The sequence below is a fragment of the Aotus nancymaae genome, unplaced genomic scaffold (genome assembly GCF_030222135.1).
Source record: "Aotus nancymaae isolate 86718 unplaced genomic scaffold, 86718_ANA_hifiasm-v0.15.2.pri h1tg000089l, whole genome shotgun sequence".
NCBI classification, from domain to species: Eukaryota; Metazoa; Chordata; class Mammalia; order Primates; family Aotidae; genus Aotus; species Aotus nancymaae.
Window position 1 is genome coordinate 20,531,079 of NW_026988504.1, and position 19,717 is coordinate 20,550,795.

The 19,717-nt window shown below is 39.4% G+C and overlaps 1 protein-coding gene across 16 annotated transcripts in view; it reads left to right on the forward strand.

Moving 5' to 3' along the window:
• Nucleotides 1-19,717, forward strand: part of KANSL1 (KAT8 regulatory NSL complex subunit 1) — a 211,417-nt gene that overhangs the window by 170,733 nt on the left and 20,967 nt on the right. For all 16 annotated transcript variants that reach the window (XM_021673729.2, XM_021673735.2, XM_021673736.2 and 13 more), the window contains one exon: nt 19,463-19,634. In XM_021673729.2, coding sequence (XP_021529404.2) covers nt 19,463-19,634 — 172 coding nt within the window. The remainder of the gene's footprint in view (nt 1-19,462; nt 19,635-19,717) is intronic.

Consider the following 19,717-nt stretch of genomic DNA (forward strand, 5'->3'; position numbering starts at 1 on the left):
TTTCTTACCTACATCTTAAATGATCTCTGCTACATGCCAGAACCAAATATAAAACTCACTTGAAGGAACTCATTCAGTTACTCTGTGTGTGTGTGTTTCTTTCTTTTTTTTTTTTGAGATGGAGTCTTGCTCTGTAGCCTAAGCTGGAGTGCAATGGCACGATCTTGGCTCAGTGTAACCTCTTCCTCCCGGGTTCAAGCAGTTCTCCTGCCTCAACCTCCCAAGTAGCTGGGATTACAAGCATCTGCCACCGTGCCTGGTGGCATTTTTGTATTTTTAGTAGAGACAGCATTTTTGTATGTTGGCCAGGCTGATCAATAACGAAGTCCTGACCTTGTGATTCACCCACCTCAGCCTCCCAAAGTGCTGGGATTACAGGTGTGAGTCACCATGTCTGGCCAGTCTATAGCTATTATAATTGGGGTGGATTGGCACAAGAGACTGGAGGAGGAAAGACAGACTAACAGTAGTAATCCAGGAGGAGATAATAGTCTTAAGACCTCTACAACTATGAATGTGGAATATTTTAAATGTAATTGAAGGAATAATCACTAGGGTGTGTTAAGTGAATATCAGAGTAAGGCTCATGGAGAACATTATTTTATTATAAATCATAATTTATTATAATTTTATATATATTATCATAATTTTATTATAAAATGACAGATAATTACTAGTTGTGATTACTAAATAGCCTATATTGCTGTTTATTGTGTGTTTCATCACTTTAGGGGTCTAATATGGTAGATGTTAGTAATTATCTAAGTGAATGAAGAAGCACTCCAGTGGAAAGTTCTTACAATATGTGCCATTATGTTCATTTCCTGGCCCACTGCTTCTGTGTAGATGTTCATAACCTAAGCGTACTAAAATTTCAGATAATAAAATTCTTAAAATTGATACCAACCAATTTTAAAATAGGGTTGCTTTTTATTTTTTAAGTAAAATTTTATAATTAAATCATAATACAAATTTTTTTTAAAGAAAGGAATGTAGTTTTATTAATAATTTACTGCATTGTTCTCATTTTCAATTTACTGTGGACCATTAGAAACTTATGCATAGTCTGGCAGTGGAAACCAGTGTTTGAAAATTAATGGTTGAAAAGGCTGGGGATTTTTTTGGTACTAATAACCAATAGAATAGATAATGGCTACATTTATTACTGACATCCCCTTGAAACTTTTTTATTGCCCTTAATGGCATTAAAAAAAAAATTTTTTTTTAAAGTAACATTTCGTAACCAATAGGCAGTGTTCTGGCATGATTTTAGAATTTTGTAGTCTGTGTTAGAGTGTAACATGGGAGATTGCTCTGGGCTAAATTTTAAAGTTGGCTTCCATAGAATTCCGAGTAGTCCTCCTCCTTTTCCTGTTGTATCACACTTGAAGAGTGGCACTTTTGTAGGGCATTCCCTTATGGCTATGTCCAGGTTTCCTGTAGACGTCAGGGTAGAGATAAAGGTGTTGAGTTAATATATACTTCTAGGTTTCCTAGTTTTGATTCCATCTATTTAAATCTCAGTTTCATGACATTGTGGTTGAGGACTAATGAACTAGAATTATTATGAGTCAGTATTAAAAGTTAGTAATTGGTAAGTCCTCCCTTGACAGAGTGCAATAGACCTTGGAGGCCCAACTTTTTAATACTAGATATTTGGAAGGGAGCAAGTGTGCCATGTAGAAAATTGTAGTACCTTAGGACATAAGGCTAGTAAAAGAAGACTCGGAAATCACTCTGTGCTTGGAACAGTTGCCTCTAAAACTGTTATAAGAGTGTTTATATATACATTATTAAACACATGCAAAATAAATTTTGAAAGTCTGAAATAAAACAGAGTAGAAGCTCAAATGTTTTGTTTCTTCACTCTGATGGATCTTGGAGAGCCAGTTGTGGGATATGCTTGATTATTATAGAGTTGTCAAACCTATGAAAATCTTTCCAGATGTTAACAGTGGATGAGTTAGATATCGATTACCAAATGCAGAAACAGAAGCAAATGACTGTAACCTATCCTTGAGCCAAAATAATTGTTTCAGTGTTTTGGATGAATATGCTGTGATTAACAGAGAATGGTGAAATAGAGTTTTACTTTGATAGTAGAATTCTTCCGTAAGTATTAAATTGAGTATTTCTTCGGAATTCCTTCAAAGCGAATTGATAGCATTACAGTATTAAGGAAACATGGGAATTTCTTCATGTTTTATCTCTATTTTATTTTTTTATTTTATTTTATGGAGGTCTCACTCGGTTTTTTAATAAAAGTATGAACCAAGTCTTCTATTTTTCTGTTTGTTACAGTTTATTAGTGCTGTTGATGTGTAGATACTCATTTTGTAATTGAACACTTTTCTGAACTCTTAACTTTAACGGTGTTTTCAGTGACTAACTTTCCAGATAGGCTGTCTTATCAGTGGCAAACAATTTGACACCTTTTTATATACTTCTCATTCCGTTTCCTTGTCTAGGTGCTTATTTTCCCTTCTTTCTTACATAATAATAAAACGTTTAACCTTTTGAATTTTCTTCTGAGTATAGTTTTGGATGGTATTCCAGAGCCTTTGGTGTACAAAGTGTACTTACTGCTTATAGATTTGTAAATTGCCTTTAAATTTTTGAGTTATTTTCCCAAGAGTTAAGAATTAAGTTTCTAAAATTCTCAAGTGGTAATTTTTTTGTATACCTTTAATTATTAAATTACTAATGTGTATAGCATTTTGTTCAAAATGATGTTTCTGTAGTTCCTGCTTATATTTGTGCTCTATTTTGATATTTCAGATATTTCATTGCTGTCTAGTAGACATATATAGTATTGTATAAAACCCTATATGTTTATATAATCATATTCTTAGTGACTTAACCGCCCTCAGCTTACAATGGGGTATGTCCCCATAACTTCATCATAAGTAAAAAATGCATTAAATACACCTAGCCTACCAAATATCATAGCTTAGCGTAGTCTACCTGAAACATGTGCAAAACACTTATATTAGGCCACAGTTGGTCAAAAGCATGTAACAAAAGCCTATTTTATAATACAGTGTTGAATATGTCATGTAATTTGACTACTGTACTGAAGCTGAAAAACTGATCACATGGGTGCTCGAAGTATGATTTCTACTGAATGTGTATTGCTTTTGTGCCATCATAGAGTTGAGTCATAATTCAATTTTTGTTAGTTGGGGACTGTATATCAATTCTGTCTCAGTAGCCTTAAATGCTACTTTTCTTGATATTAATGTTATAGTGTATGCATGTGTATTCTTTTGTTTTTCTTATCCATATATTGTTTGTGTGTGTGTTTTTTAATCTCAGTTTATTTATTTATTTCAAACAGAGTCTTACTCTGTCGCCCAGGGTGGAATGCAGTGGTGCAGTCTCAGCTCACTGCAATCTCTGCCTCCCAGGTTCAAGCACCTTAGCCTTCCTAGTAGCTGGGACTACAGGCACCCACCACCACGCCCAGCTAATTTTTTTATTTTTAGTAGAGACAGAGTTTCACCACATTGGCCAGGCTGATGTCAAACTCCTGACCTCAGGTGATCTGCCCGCTTCGGCCTCCCAAAGTGCTGGGATTACAGATGTGAACCACTGCGCCGGGCTCAGTTCTTTTATGTTTTTATAAGTTCATAAAACCACCTTTTATTACATTTTGTTTGAGACTTAAATGGAACTTACCTTTGGACTTCAAATTTTAGTCAGTAGATGTCTCTATTTTGTTTTTCTTTATTTGTTTAGAGATAGGGTCTTGCACTGTCATGCAGGCTGGAGTGCAGTGGCACGGTCATAGCTCATTGTAACCTTGAACTCCTGGCTCAAATAATCCTCCTGCCTCAGTCTCCCAAGTAGCTAGGAATACAGGCACACACCACCATGCCCAGCTTTTTTTAAAAAATATATATTTTGTAGAAAAAAGGGTCCTGCTATGATGCCCAAGCTGATATCCAACTCCTGGGCTTAAGTGCCTTCCACCTGTGACTCCTGATGTTCATAAAGCGCATTCAAAGTACCAGGCATTGGCTTGGCATGGTGCTTCATGCCTGTAGTCCCAGGACTTTGGGAGGCCAAGGCAGATCACCGGAGGTCAGGAGTTTAAGACCAGCCTCGCTAACATGGCAAAATGCTGTCTCTACTAAAAATACAAATACAAATATTAGCTGGATGGGGTAACACACACCTGTAATTCCAGCTCCTTGGGAGGTTGAGACAGAAGAATCGCTTGAACCCAGGAGGCGGAGGTTGCAGTAAGCCAAGATTGCACCACTGCACTCCAGCCTAGGTGACAGAGCAATACTCCGTCTCAAAAAATTTTTTTTAAATAATTAAAAAAAAAAGTGCCAGCTGTTAATGCCTTTAACTACTTGGGAGGCTGAGGGAGAAGGATGGCTTGAGACCAACCTGGGCAACATAGAACCTGTCTGAAAAAAAGGGTGTTGCGCCACTAATTTCTTTTTTGTCATAACTTTTTCATTTGCCTCTTTAAAATTGTTTTTAAATTTACTGTCTTTACTATTTTTAAGTGTTCAGTGGTAATAAATACATTTATATCCTTCTCTCAGTTCATTCCGACCCCTCTTTTTCTTCATCTACTTTTAGCATTTTGGGTGTTTTTGTTTTTTCCTTCTTCTTATCTCAATAGGGAAGCAAACATTTTGGTTTTTATATGAAACATTTTAAAGGCAGATTTAGTTTTGTTTTTCAAAAAATATCCTGAAAGTCTTTTAATGGGATTTTATTATGTAGAGAATCATTTTTAGTTTTGTATTCAGTTTTGAAACTAGATATGCAGTTGTTATTTAAGCTTATTTTAATTATAACCGGTTTCAGTGTTCAAAGACAGTTGGGTTTTTTTGAGATGGAGTCTTGCTCTTGTTGCCTAGGCTGGAGTGCAATGGCACTATCTCAGCTTACTACAACCTCTGCCTCCCAGGTTCAAGCGATTCTCCTGCCTCAGCCTCCCAAGTAGCAAGTAACTGGGACTACACGCATGCACCACCACATTCGGCTAATTTTGTATTTTTAGTAGAGATGGGGTTTCTTCATGTTGCTCAGGCTGTTTTCAAACTCCTGACCTCAGGTGATCCACCACCTTGGCCTCCCAAAGTGCTGGGATTATCCTCACCTGGCCGAAAGAGATTTTTTCATACTTTCATATCCCTGTTTATTGAGTTCTTAATTTGATCTGTAATGATTTGGTGATTAGACTTTCATTTATGAGCAACAGTTGGACTGTTTATCAAGTTCTTAGCTCATAACCCTTTTCCTTAATACTCTGTTCCACTGCCTTGGGTGGGTTGAGGGGGGGTTCGGTGTTTGTTTTGTTCTTGCATAGAGTAAGGCTAATGCCAATCCTATTTATATGGGTAACCAGTTCTACTGTGCACCGTTCAGTATGGTTGCCACTATCTACGTGTACTTATTTTAATTTAATTTAAATAATATTAAAATTTCAGTTTCTCATTCATCCTAGCCACGTATCAAGTGTTCAGTAGCCACACGTGACTAGCAGCTGCCTTGTGTAGTGCAAATAGGGAACATTCCATGATTGCAAAACTGCATTGGACAGTGTGCTTCAGCGTTTATTTAGCTGTGTCAAATTTTCTTCTAATAGTTTTGATCTTGCTTCTCTTAGGTTTGTAGTTGCCTTTCTTTAAGTGTACCAATTATTTATAGGTTATTGTTTTCTATCTTTTGTATGTAGTTCTTACTGGTGTTAAAGAAAAAATAATCAGTGACATTTGTTAAAGCACAGTAAGGCAGACTTCATTTCAGTGGGGAGGTGCTTAGGGGACCTATCATGATTGGCATAAGGACCACTGTGATGGAATTTCAAGCCATATTTTAGGATTATTAATTTGGCATTGAGTAAGAGAAATTGGGCCCTATTCCAAATACAGCACAGGCAAGTTGGAATTTATAGTCAGTGATCAGGGAGGGGGTCAGTGGATGGAAAATTACTAACAGGAAACATCAGGGATAAGGAGGGATTGTGGCTAAACCAACCTAACAGGATTTCTGCTGAAGACAGGCCAGAGTAATCAGACATCACCTGGGGGATATTAGAAGGATGAGAGTGATCAGATATTGAGGGTGCATTCTTGGAAAATTGACACAGAAGGGCCTAGAAGAAGGTTTTAAAGTTTGGTTAAGCAAAGAAACTTCATTACTCTCTGCTTCCTGACATTGTGATCATTAAATTAGACGTGGGGCGTGAGTAGTGCAGTTGGACACACATACAGTCTTGAGCTGTGTTAAAGACATTTCAGTCAACAGCAGACTTCATTTACAACTGTGATCTGTGAGATTATAATACATGTTATTACTAGACCTTTTCTAAGTTTAAATACAAAAATCCAGCAATTGCCTACAGGATTAATTATAGTTACATTCTCTCCACGTTGTAGCCTAGGAGCAGTAGGGTGTCCCATGTAGCCTAGCTATGTGATTGATCTCCATTTGTGTAAGTATCATCTCCATTTGTGTAAATATACTGTATGATGTTCATACAATGATTAAGTCACTTACTGGTGCATTTTTCAGAATATAATCCCCATCCTTAAGTGGTATATGACTATAATAGATACTCAGTTGTTAGCTGTTAACTCCTTTCTCTTTATTTCCAAATAACGTTACATTCTAAGATTCTTGATCGACATGAATGTTAGGGAGAGGGACAACACTGTTTTTGCTCAGTACCCTTGCCTTTGGTCCATGACTCTTACTGATAATGATAGTTGAATCCTTTTCTCAATTCTCAAGTTGGAAGACACATTGATAGATGCTGTGACTATTTAGCATACCTTGGTTCTGAATCGTTAACAACACGTGAGTTAAGGGTGCCAACATTTCACACGGTTGAAAATTCATATGTAACTTTGGACTCCCACCAAAATTAAAACCTACTGTTGACCAAAAGCCTTACCAATAGCACATTCAATTAACACGCTTTGTATGTTATATGTATGATATACTGTATTCTTAGAAGAAAGTGTGATAGACAAAAAAAATGTTAAGAAAATCATTAAGTGGAAGTGGATTATCATAAAGGTCTTCATCCTTAACATCTTCATGTTGAGTAGGCTAAAGAAGAGGGGTTGGTCTTGCTGTCTCGTGGGTGGCAGAGGCAGAAGAAAATCTAAGAATAAATGGACCTGCACAAGTTGAAGAGTTAGCTGTATATGGAAAAGCTTGCCAGGGTTACTCTTCAAGTATAAAGAATGATGAAATAAACATTGGTGTATGTGCCACTCTAAATGTTAATATCTTGACTTTTTTTTTTACTTGATCTGCATTCTAAAAATATAAGAAAATAAGATTTAAAAAAAAAAAACTCTTGGCCAAATGCAGTGGCTCACACCTGTAATCCAAACACTTTGGAAGGCCAAGGTAAGAGGAAGCCAAGAGTTAGAGACAAGCCTGAGCAACATAACAAGACCCCATCTACAAAAAAATTTTTTAAAAATTAGCTGGGCATGATCACACTACTCAGGAGGCTAAAGCAAGAGGATGAACTCTTGATCCCAGGAGTTCGGGGTTACAGTGAGCTATGATCACACCACTGTACTCCAGCCTCGGTGGCAGAGTAAGACTCTTGTTTTTTTTTTGAGACAGAGTCTTGCTCTGTAGCCCAGGCTTGAGTGCAATGGCATGATCTTGGCTCACTGCAACCTCCAACTCCCAGGTTTAAGTGCCTGCCACCACACCCAGCTAATTTTTATATTTTTGGTAGAGATGAATTTTCACCATGTTGGTCAGGCTGGTCTCTCAAACTCCTGACCACAGGTGATCCACTTACCTCAGCCTCCCAAAGTGCTGGGATTATAGGCTCGAGCCACTGTGCCTGATTGACTCTGTTTTTTTAATTCACCGTTGTGTGCTTAAGATCTCTAAGTTGATATACATAATTTTATTTTAGGTTTTTGACACAGGGTCTCACTCTGTCACCCAGGTTGCAGTGCAGTGGCACGACCTCAGCTCACTGCAACCTCTGCCTCCCAGGCTCAGTCATCCCACCTCAGCCTCCCAAATAGCTGGGACCACAGCTGTGTACCACCATACCTGGCTAATTTTTTTGGATACACATCATTTCAGTTTGGTTTTTGTAACTAGTTTTCTAAAAAAGACTGTTTTGTATGGGTGTGAATGTATCCATATCCTATCTGTTGACTTCAGGGTTCTAAATTCAAGCCATATTTTAGGCTTATTAATTGTGTTCAAATCTTACATATCCTTTGGTTTGCTTTCTGTGGATTTGTTGGTTTTTTCTTGTAGTTTTTTTTTTGTTTGTTTGTTTCTTTGTTTATACTCATGTATTTCTAGGATGGCTGGTTAGGTATTTTACACACAGGTTCATGATTTTTATTTCTTCCTGATTATTTCTTTTATCATTACAGAGTTTCCCTCTTGGTTTCGATTAGTGCTTTTAGTATAACTACCTTATTTTGGTAAGTACTTGCTAGGTGGATCTTTTTCCATCCCTTAATTTTCAGCTCTCTATATCAGTGTTAGGTGTTTTTAAGAAGTGAGTTAAATCTCTTCACATTTACTCTGATCATTGTTACATCCAAAATCATTTTCGCCATCACTCTTTATTTAAACCTCTTTTATTTTCCTTTGTTTTATTCCTTTTCTGCTGTCTGTTGGGTTGGTTGGATTTTCTTTTTCTCTGGTTATACGTTTCATTTTTGTTCATTTAGTAGTTTTTTTAAATACTAAAAAATGTATTTGAATATATCCCAAATTAGTATCTGTAGTTGCTTTGGGACTAGTAGGACTTTAAAATGTCTGTTTAAAAAATCCTGACTGCCAGGTGTCAGGATTTTTTGATATCTGAAAAAATGTGGAATATGCCACCTGTAATCCCAGCACTTAGGGAGGCCAAGGCAGGTGGATCACTTGAGGTCAGGAGTTCAAGACTAGCCTGGACAAAAAATAGAAAAATCAGCCAGGTGTGGTGGTGCACGCCTGTAATCCCAGCCACTCAGGTGGCTGAGGCACGAGGAAACAATTATTATTATTATTATTTTTTCGAGACGGAGTTTCGTTCTTGTTACTCAGGCTGGAGTGCAATGGCACAATCTTGGCTCACCGCAACCTCCGCCTCCTGGGTTCAGGTAATTCTCCTGCCTCAGCCTCCTGAGTAGCTGGGATTACAGGCATGCGCCACCGTGCCCAGCTAATTTTTTCTATTTTTAGTAGAGACAGGGTTTCACCATGTTGACCAGGATGGTCTCGATCTCTTGACCTCGTGATCCACCCGCCTCAGCCTCCCAAAGTGCTGGGATTACAGGCGTGAGCCACCGCGCCCAGCCCCGGAAACAATTATTTTTAAATCCTTGTCTGCCAACTCTGTAATCTGGATTACTGGATACTCTTGTGTGTTTAACCACTTTTCACGCAAAGTTGGCTATTATCTTTTAAAATATTGTTCTTGCCTCATTCTCCTTCTAGGGCTCTGATTACAGATTTTTATCATTATGCTCTCAGGCTCATTACGTTCTGTTATGTATTTTTCATTCTTTTTTTCTTCTGTCCCTGTTTATATAGTTAACTGTTATCTTGTCTACCACCTCACTTCTGGTAAACAGTTCTGTGTCTAATATGATGTCAGTTCATCTTTTGAGCTTTTAAGTTTCCATTTGGTTTGGTTTTTATGTATTTAAGAACATGGCCAGATGTGGTGACTCAGACCTGTAATCTCAACACTTTCAGAGGCTAAGGCAGGAAGACTTCTTGAGGTCAAGTGTTTGAGCCCAGCCTGGGCAACATAGTGGGACTCCATGTCAAAAAAAATTTTTTTAATTGGGCATGGTGGTGTATACCTGTAGTCCTAGCTACTTGGGAAGCTGAAGTGGAGGATCACATGAGACCAGAAGGTTGAGGCTATAGTGAGCCATGATCATGCCACTGCACTCCAGCCTTGGTGACAGAGTAAGATCCTGTCTCTAAAAAAATAAAAAATTTTAAAGAACTTTTGTGATCTTTTCATTGATTTTTCTCCATACATTCCTAAACATAGGAAACAATTATTTTTAAGTCCTTGTCTGCTAACTCTGTAATCTGGATTACTGGGTACTTTGTTTCTTTTGTCTGTTTTGTTTTGTTTTTAGTTCATGTTGGATATTGTATATTTTAAAAATTGTAGAGGCTATGGTATTTTTCTTTAGAAAGGTTTTACCTTCTTCTGGTATTTATGTAGAGTAGGGGCTGAAAACCTTAATCTGCCTGGGGCCTGAGTTGAGTTGCGGCTGGGTTACAATTTTGTTAAAGTTCTGTGTACCTTTGGTTAATTCTTAGGGCAAAATGTTGTTTCTTTCTCGTAGCTCCAGCTGAGAACATGTGTTGATCAGTTTAGTGTTCTCTCTCTTTCTCTCTCTCTCTTTTATTGAGCTGGAATCTCGCTCTTGCCTGAGCTGGAGTGCAGTGGCATGATCTCAGCTCACTGCAAACCTCTGCCTTCCAGGTTCAAATGATTCTCCTGCCTCAGCCTCCCAAGTAGCTGGGACTACAGGCGCATGCCACCATGCCCAGCTAATTTTTATATTTTTGGTAGAGACAGGGTTTCACCATGTTGGCCAGGCAGGTTTCGAACTCCTCCTGACCTTAGGTGATCTGCCCGCCTCGGCCTCCCAAAGTGCTGGGATTACAGATGTGAGCCACTGCGCCTGGCCTCCTTTCCTCCTCTTAGCATATTCTGAGATCTAATTCTAATCTCCTCAACATGAGACTACCAGAAATGTCTCTGTTCTTTTCAGAGGCTTCCACTTAGCTTCATAGCCTCCTACCATTCACAGCTTCAGCGTTGTTTTTAGGAGAGTGGGTACCTGAAAGTATGTCATGCTTAGTTCCCTGTCCTCTCTCTCTTTTTTTTTTTTTGAGACAGAGTCTCACTCTGTAGCCCAGGCTGGAGTGCAGTGGCACAACCTTGGCTCACTGCAACTTCCGCCTCCTGAGTAGCTGGGATTACAGGCATGCATCACCACACCCAGCTAATTTTTGTATCTTTAGTAGAGACGGGGTTTCACCATGATGGCCAGGCTGGTCTTGAACTCCTGACCTCGTGATCCACCTACCTTGGCCTCCTAAAGTGCTGGAATTACAGATGTGAGCCACCTCACCTGGAATTTTTTTTTTTTTTTTGGTAGAGAGTCTCACTCTGTCACCCAGGCTGGAATGCAGTGGCACAGTCTTGGCTCACTGCAACCTCTGCCTCCCAGGTTCAAGCAATTCTCCTGCCTCAGTCTCCTGAGTAGCTGGGACTCCAGGTACATTCCATCACACTAAGGTTTGTATTTTTAGTAGAGATAGGATTTCACCTTGTTGGCCAGGCTGGTCTCAAACTCCTGACCTCAGGTAATCTGCCCACCTTGGCCTCCCAAAGTGCTGGGATTACAGGCGTGAGCCACTGCACCCAGCCCGTCTTCTCTTTTATTAAGAATTTGGCATTTCAAGTCTTTGGTGGTATCCCTTCACCCCTGTAAAACCACCAAAAGCTCTGGTCGTTTTTCTTTTTCTTCCTTCCTTTTTTTTTTTGAGATGGAGTCTCGCTCTGTTGCCAAGGCTGGAGTGCAGTGGCATGATCCTTAGCTCACTGAAACTTCTGTCTCCCAGGTTTAGGCGATTCTCCTGCCTCAGCAAGTACCTGGAATTATAGGTACATGCCACTACACCCAGCTAATTTTTGTGTTTTCAGTAGAGACAGGTTTTTGCCACATTAGCCAAGCAGGTCTTGAACTCCTGACCTCAGGTGATCCTCCTGCTTCGGCCTCCCAAAGTGCTGGGATTACAGGAGTGATCCACCATGTCCAGTCTCTGCTCATTTTCTGTCTCCAGAAGTGACCTTTACCAAGGCTCCAGATTGGAAGTGTCTTTTCCAGATCAGTCGCTATCCCCAGGAAGAAGCAGCTGCAGAATGTAAGCTTACTTCCATGTTTCTTTTCCTCTCTGGAATCTTGGCTCCTCAATATTGTCAGCACGTCAACATTTTTCTTATGTTTTGAGTTTGAAGAGAGAGAGAGAGAGAGAGAGAGAGAGAGAGAGAGAGAGAGAGAGAGAGAGAGTGTGTGTGTGTGTGTGTGTGTGTGTGTGTGTGTTTTAAATCTGGCTTTTCCAGTTATTCTCAGTGAGAGTGTTGATATGATACACACTATCCATATTATGTGATATTGTTGAGAAAACTTCATTTATCCCTTAGTTTCCCACAGCCTACTTTCTTTTAAAAATTGTATAGTGTTATTTTCTTGCCTCTTGGCATATCTAACAATGTTTTATTCGATACTGAAAATCCAATCAATAATTTTCCCTGCTTGTAGCATGTAGATTGTGCTGTCGTTCTTTAAAGAGGCTTTGTTTTGCTGGCAAGTAAATTACTTGTCATTTGTTAGGTCAGGTGAGGAGTAGACCAGCTTAGTAGCAGGATCTTCTGTTTTGAATGCTCAATGCAACTTTGGCTGGTCACAATTTAAAAGCCTCCCAGCCTTGTGTTAGCTGTGGAAACCATTTCATATCAGAGCGGCTTAGTTGCTCTTCTCTGGCCTGATAGTTCACCCTATACATACACCTTTAACAAACACTTGGGGATCTCATGAAGATTTCTGGGCTCTTAATGTAGAGCTTCCTCCTCTCAAGAATTCTGCCTTGCAGCTTTCAGTTTTGTTAGTCTCTGAATTCTGATCTAGTGAGAGTTTGCTTCCTCAACTCAGTGAAGCTATTGTGCTCTGCTCCAGATCCCTCTCCCTGCTCTGCAGTCTAGAGTGTACTTCCAGGCAAAAAACCAAGGCAGTCTTAGAGGCCACCTCGTTTGTTTCTCAGTCTTACACTGCCTGTTGTCCAGTTTTCCATTGATGACTGAGAGGTAAATCTGATCACTACTACTACATCTTAGCTAGAAGCAGAAGTCCTGTGGTGTCATTGTTTTCCTTTCTAAATTTTGTCATGTAATTATTCAGATACAAAGTTGAATGAATTTTACAGTGAACACCTATGTACCTGCTCCCTAGGTTCTACCACTAACATTTTACCATACATTCATCCTTCCATTTATTAATCCATCTTAATTTTTAGTGCATTTAAAATCCAGTGGTGTTTTTCTGTACTTTGTATTTCATGAAAATTAGTAGAGTCTTGAATAAATCCAGTTTTGAGTTTTGTGAGAAGGTACAAGGTGGCCTTATTATGCTTGTATCGGAAGACATGTGATGTCTTAACTTTTTGTCTTATCAACCATTGGTGATCATTGCCTGGACCCATTGTTACATTGGGAGTTGAAGAACGGTGATATTCTACTTGTATCCTTTTTGTTTGTTTGTTTTATTAGCTAGAATATGTTTATAAGGGGGAAATTGTCCATTTCAACTATTTGTTTATCCTGAAGTACAATTTGTACAGAAGAAAGCATGATTAGTGTTTTTTTATTTACCAGTTTTCTAATATTGCCTAAGGACAGTCAATGAAGTTTTTCATGAAGGTGCTGTGAGTCATTGATTGAAACGTGAGGTATTTCAAGCCATTGTAGCCTTTTTTTTTTTTTTTTTTTTTTGATGCTCATGTTGTCTGATCTTTGGCTAGTGGAAGCTCTCTTCAGGCTTGTTCTTGAGTCCTTTTGCTTTGACTGCAGTAGTCTTTGAGAGCTTTCTTCTCACTATTAATTTTTGTTTTCTATGTGTACTGTGACTCACCACTAATATTTAATGGGAGCTTGTGCTTTACATTTTTCTAGAAGGGGTGACCATAATTTGAACCTCATGCTTCTCACTGATTTTGCCCTAACAGGAGACATTTGGCAATGTCTGTAGTCATTGTTGGTTTTCACAAATGGGGAGAGAAGGGAGGCCCATGCACCATGAGGCCAGAGATGTTGCTAGCTATCTACAGTGCACAGGACAGTCCCCCACAGCAAAGAAGTGCCAGCTGGTGAGACATCATGCATTATACTAATTTAGTTAACATTCATGTAGTGTTTTAACAGTTATGAAGTCATTTTATCTTTCCTACAATCCCATTAAATTTGTATTATCAGTCCTTTTTTTAAAAAGAGAAAATTTAAGGATGTCATGTGACTTACCAAAGATCATATTATACCGTGTTAAGAAGGTAGAATTTTGAAATCAAGATCTTAGATGGTAAATGTTCTATCATCAAGTTATCCCTTTAAATATGAATAGCTATACTTGTAGTTTTATAAAAGTGACAAGAGTCAAGAGCCAGATATCTTCAACACAACTCTATCAGGTACTCTTCTGTTAGTAAAGATGAAGGCACAGTAACTTATCTAAGGCCACACATCTAGTAAGTGGCAGAGTCAAAGTTCAAACCCAGGCATTCTGGCTCCGTAACTCATACTGTTAACCACTGTATATTACTTCACAAAATTTTTTTTTTTTTTAGATTCGAGTATATTTGTTTTTATATTTAAATCTTTGTTTGGGGCCAGGCACGGTGGCTTACGCCTATAATCCCAGCACTTTGGGAGGTCAAGGCGGGTGGATTACCTGAGGTTAGGAATTTGAGCCCAGCCTGGCCAACATGTCGAAACCCTGTCTCTACTAAAAATATAAAAATTAGCTGGATGTGGTGGCAGGCGCCTGTAATCCCAGCTACTTGGAAGGCTGAGGCAGGAGAATCGCTTGAACTTGGGTGGCAGAGATTGCAGTGAGCCAAGATGGTGCCACTACATTCCAGCCTGGGCAACAGAAGGGAGACTCTGTCTTAAAAAATAAAATAAATCTTTATTTGGAATTATTTTTGGTGTGAGGCAGAAATCCAGCCGTTTTCTTTTGTATGACCTCTTGGTTTTTCTGATTCATTTGTTGGAAAAGTAGTATCTCCTTTTTAAATTGATTTAAAAAGTATTATCTTAGTTAAATAATAAACTGTCATATATGCTTTGGTCTATTTTTGTTTTTATTTAATTTTTCTGTTTCTTAACCAAGGGCAGATTATTTTAATTACCGTAACAGTAAAACGTGTAATAGGCCAGATCATTCCCCTGTATTTTTACTTATTAGAAATTTGAGGGGTGGGAGGAGAATGGTCCCTCACATTTATTCTTTCAGTTGTATTTTTAAGATTTGTTTAAATCCTCCTTGCCTTCCCTTCCCCGTCAAACCTATTAAGAGTCTACATTAATGTGTAGAATATCAGTATCTTTAAACTTTGTGCTTAAATTTCTTGTTAAACTTACTCCAGGGCATTTTTTGTTGTTACAGTCAAGGATAGAATCGTTTTTCACTTTTATTATTTATTTATTTATTTTTGAGTTGGAGTTTTGCTCTTGTTGCTCAGGCTGGAGTGCAATGGTGCGATCTCAGCTCACTACAACCTCCGTCTCCTGGGTTCAAGCGATTCTCCTACCTCAGCCTCCCGAGTAGGTGGGATTACAGGTGACTGCCACCATACCTGGCTAATTTTTTGTATTTTTAGTAGAGATGGGGTTTCACCATGTTGATCAGGCTGGTCTTGAACTCCTAACCTCAGATGATCCACCTGCCTTGGCCTCCCAAAGTACTGGGATTACAGGCATAAACCACCACACCTGGCCTTTCACTGTATTTCTAAATAAAAGTTACTTTGAAGACTGACATTTCAAGAAAAAGATATGATGTAAGAGAATGACCATGACATTAGTGGGTAAAGAGCCAAGTCCAGAGGCCTATGATCTGGAAGGTTGCCTGCTATATTGGCAAAATATAGCAAGCACTCAAAGTAACTGGTAGCGTGAGCTAGGAGAGTAACAACAAATGAAGTGAAGTCAGAGAGAGGTGACAGAGGCAACAAATGCTGTATGACCTTGTCGGAACCATGCAAGAAGTTTTATTCCTCATGAGATGAGAAGTCATTTGGAAGATTATCAGAGTCTATGATGTGATTGAGATTTTAAAACAAGATTACATTGATTAGTGTGTTGATTCATTTGGAAGTAAGAGCCAGTAGGAGGAGGACCAGTTAGGAGGCTTGAAGAAACCCATTTGAGAAAAGATTGAGAAAAGGTTGGACTAGATTGATTGTAATTGAGGTGGTATGAAGTGGTTGGATTCTGCCAATAGAATTTCATGATTGGGGCCAGGTGCAGTGGCTCACACCTGTAATCCCAGCACTTTCAGAAGCTGATGTGGGTGGATCATCTGAGGTCAGGAGTTCAAGACCAGCCTGGTCAACATGGTTGAAACCCTGGCTCCCCCAGCTCTGCGCTTGGTGGTGCACACCTGTAATCCTCACTGCTTGGGAGACTGAGACAGGAGAATGGCTTCAACCTGGGAGGCAGAGGTTGCAGTGAGCCAAGATTGTGCCATTTCACTCCAGCCTGGGTGACAAGAGCCAAACTCAATCTCAAAGAGGAAGAAAAAAAGAATTTCATGATTGGATATGAGGAAAAAGGAATTTAGCATGAGTCTGAGAGTCTGAGGATTTAGGACTGAGCCGTTTATAAATAGGGAAGAGCGGGAACTCAGTTTTGAACATGTTAACTCTGAGATGCCAGTTAAGTCTGGGTGAGGTGCAGTGGCCCACATCTAAAATCTCAGCAGTTTGGGAGGCCAAATTAGGAGTATTGCTTGAAGCCAGAAGTTCGAGACCAGCCTGGACAGCAAAGTGAGAGTCTCCTGTCTCTACAAAGTTAGTAAATTTTTTTTTTAGGAGAAGGCTAAGTACAGATGTTGAGTGGGCAGTTAAATATACAAGTCTGAAATTATGTTGCTTGATTTCTTAATATTGAATAATTTTGATATTCAGGTATAAATTCTTGATGATCATGATAAGTTTATCTGTGTTATAAATTTTATTTTCTTGTTGTTGTTTTTTTTTTTTTTTTTTTTGAGACGGAGTCTCGCTCTTGTTGCCCAGGCTGGAATGCAATGGCACAATCTCAGCTCACCACAAACTGTCTCCTGGGTTCAAGTGATTCTCCTGCCTCAGCCTCCCGAGTAGCTGGGGATTACGGGCGCCTGCCACCACACCCAGCTAATTTTTTGTATTTTTAGTAGTGACGGGGTTTCACCATATTGGCCAGGCTAGTCTCAAACTCCTGACCTCAGGCGATCCACCTGCCTCAGACTCCCAAAGTGCTGGGATTACAGGCGTGAGACACTGTGCCTTGCCTGTTTTGTTTTCTCTTTTTTGTAGATGGTGTCTCTGTTACCCAGACTGGAGCTTAATGGTGCGATCTTGGCTTACTGCCACCTCCACCTCCCAGGTTCAAGCAAATCTCCTGCCTTAGTCTCCTGACTAGCTGGGTCTACAGGCACCTGCCACCATGCCTGGCTAATTTTTGTATTTTTAGTAGAGACAGGGTTTCACCATATTGGCCAAGCTGGTCTCAAACTCCTGACCTTGTGATCCGCCCACGTCAGCTTCCCAAAGTGCCGGGATTACAGGTGTGAGCCACTGTTGCCCAGCCTATTTTTTTTTTTTTTTTTTTTAATCTTTTTGAGACAAGATCTTACTCTCCTGCCCAGCCTAGAGTGCAGTGGTGTGATCATGGATCACTGTAACTTGGAACTCCTGCGCTTAAATAATTCTTCTGCCTCCTGCGCTTAAATAATTCTTCTGCCTCAGCCTTCTGAGTAGCTGGGACTACAGGCGTGCAGTCCCATGCTTGGCTAAATTTTATTTTTGAGACTTAGTAAGTGTGTCTCCCAGGCTGGAGTGCAGTGGTGCGATATCAGCTCACTGCAGCCTCTGCCTCCCAGGTTCAAGCAATTCTCTTGCCTCAGGAGCCTGTAATCCCAGCTACTCAGGAGGCTACCACCATGCCCAGCTAACGTTTGTGTTTTTAATAGAGACCGGGTTTCACCATATTGACCAGGCTAGGCTCAAATGCCTCACCTCAAGTCATCCCCCTGCCTTGGCTTTCCAATATTGATTTTGACTTAAGGGATACACTTTAGCCATAAAATGGAATGTTGTTAATGTCCCATACTGAGGTAGTTGATGTCATGGGTCAGTTTCTAGTCTCTCTATATTTTTTATTTGCTATAGTTACTGGAATTTGGTAATCTCTTTTGAATATTGAAAGTTTTGGTGTAATTTTTAGATCCTAACCAATTTTCCAAAATCCTCCCACTCACCTACTGTATGATCTCATTTTCATCTCTACCTGCTTATTTCTCTTTACCTCAAAATGTCATCTCCAGAAAACCAGCTCTGATTAAAGAGGTACAGGGATTTTTTTCCCCCAAAGCAGTACCAGTTAATGTTGTCTACACAAAAGTGGCATGCCTAGTTAGTATCACTCCCTTTCAGTGGCTTCTACTTCTGTGTGATTTGCCCATTCTAACCTTCAAAAGACCTTATTTGCATGTCACCTCTCTATGTGGCTGCAATAGAATATTGGGGGAATGTTGATAGAGACCACATTATTTATATCTATCTTTCTCTTACACAAATCCATAAAAGACTTTCAATATATCTTTGCTGAAAATAAATGGAGCTCTAGTTAAATGTTACAGTTTTTGCTAGTAGAGTTTTGATCCTTTATGTCTTTGTTCTGCTACTGAGCTTGCTCCTAGGATCCCTTCTTACAGTGCCATTCAACATGCAAGTTTTTTCTTCCAGGGCTGTGTGTCCTGGTAACTCATGAGTTAGGCTTTGGCAAATGCCAGATTTGTTTATCCTAACACTAGAATGTAGGGATCCTGCATTCAACATGACAGGAAGTTTTCTCAAAGCATATTGTAAACATTCAGGTTTTTTACAGAATTCAATCTTTTGAAGACTTAAATTAGTTCATACTTGACTCTGGACTTAGCTGGAGAGGTTATCAATTATTCTGCCCACATATGCACAAAGGAAGTTTAATGGAAATAATTTCTATCCCTTTGGAATTAATCTCACATAAAGACTATGAAATTGAGCACTTGCTATACAAAAATGTGCTTTCATTACTTAGGTATGAGCTTTATAACAGTGGATTTTAGGCCAGGTTAAAGAGTAATTAATAAGTTACTTGTAAGTTAGAAGCTTCAGGGAAGCCTACCACCTTGCTTAGGACCACCTGAAAGTCTTTTGAAGAGGAGGTGTGAAAAGAAGAGAAGAGGTGTGGTTGGTAATTGAAGGCTCCTAGGTGGATAAAGTTGCTGAAGACAGCAGGTCATGTCCCACCTAGGAATCAGGAGCCAACTATTCACCTTAGCAGACCATCCAGGTCATGAAATCATGCAGATTTTTAAAGTATTCTCAGAAAGCACAGATTTAGTATCTTTTTAAACTGTCAGAAGTTTGATACCTAGCTAAGCACTTAGAGCTTTAAGTAGTTAGATTTCATCAATGAAAAAGAAGCAAGTGTCCTTACTCACTTTGAAAGTCAGTATGTTAGACAAATGGAAATCTTTTAACAGACTAATCAAATATCCTTTTAGTAGTGTCATACAACTATCTAGAAAGGTCTTCTCAATCTTTCGGATAACAAACAGGGAGCTGGATTTTTATCAGATGTTGAATTGTCAGTTTTGTTTGGCTTTTTTCACAGGTTCACCGGAACAGCACAATCCGCTCTGGCTGTGATGTGAATCCCTCCTGTGCACTGTGTGGTTCAGGCAGCATCAACACCATGCCTCCTGAAATTCACTATGAAGCCCCTCTGTTGGAACGTCTTTCCCATTTGGACTCTTGTGTTCACCCTGTCCTAGCATTTCCAGATGGTAAGAAAGACCCCAGACTAGAAAGTGTAATGAAAGAAACTTGAGAAAACTCTAGGTTAAAGAAAATCAGGGAAGGTCCAGTT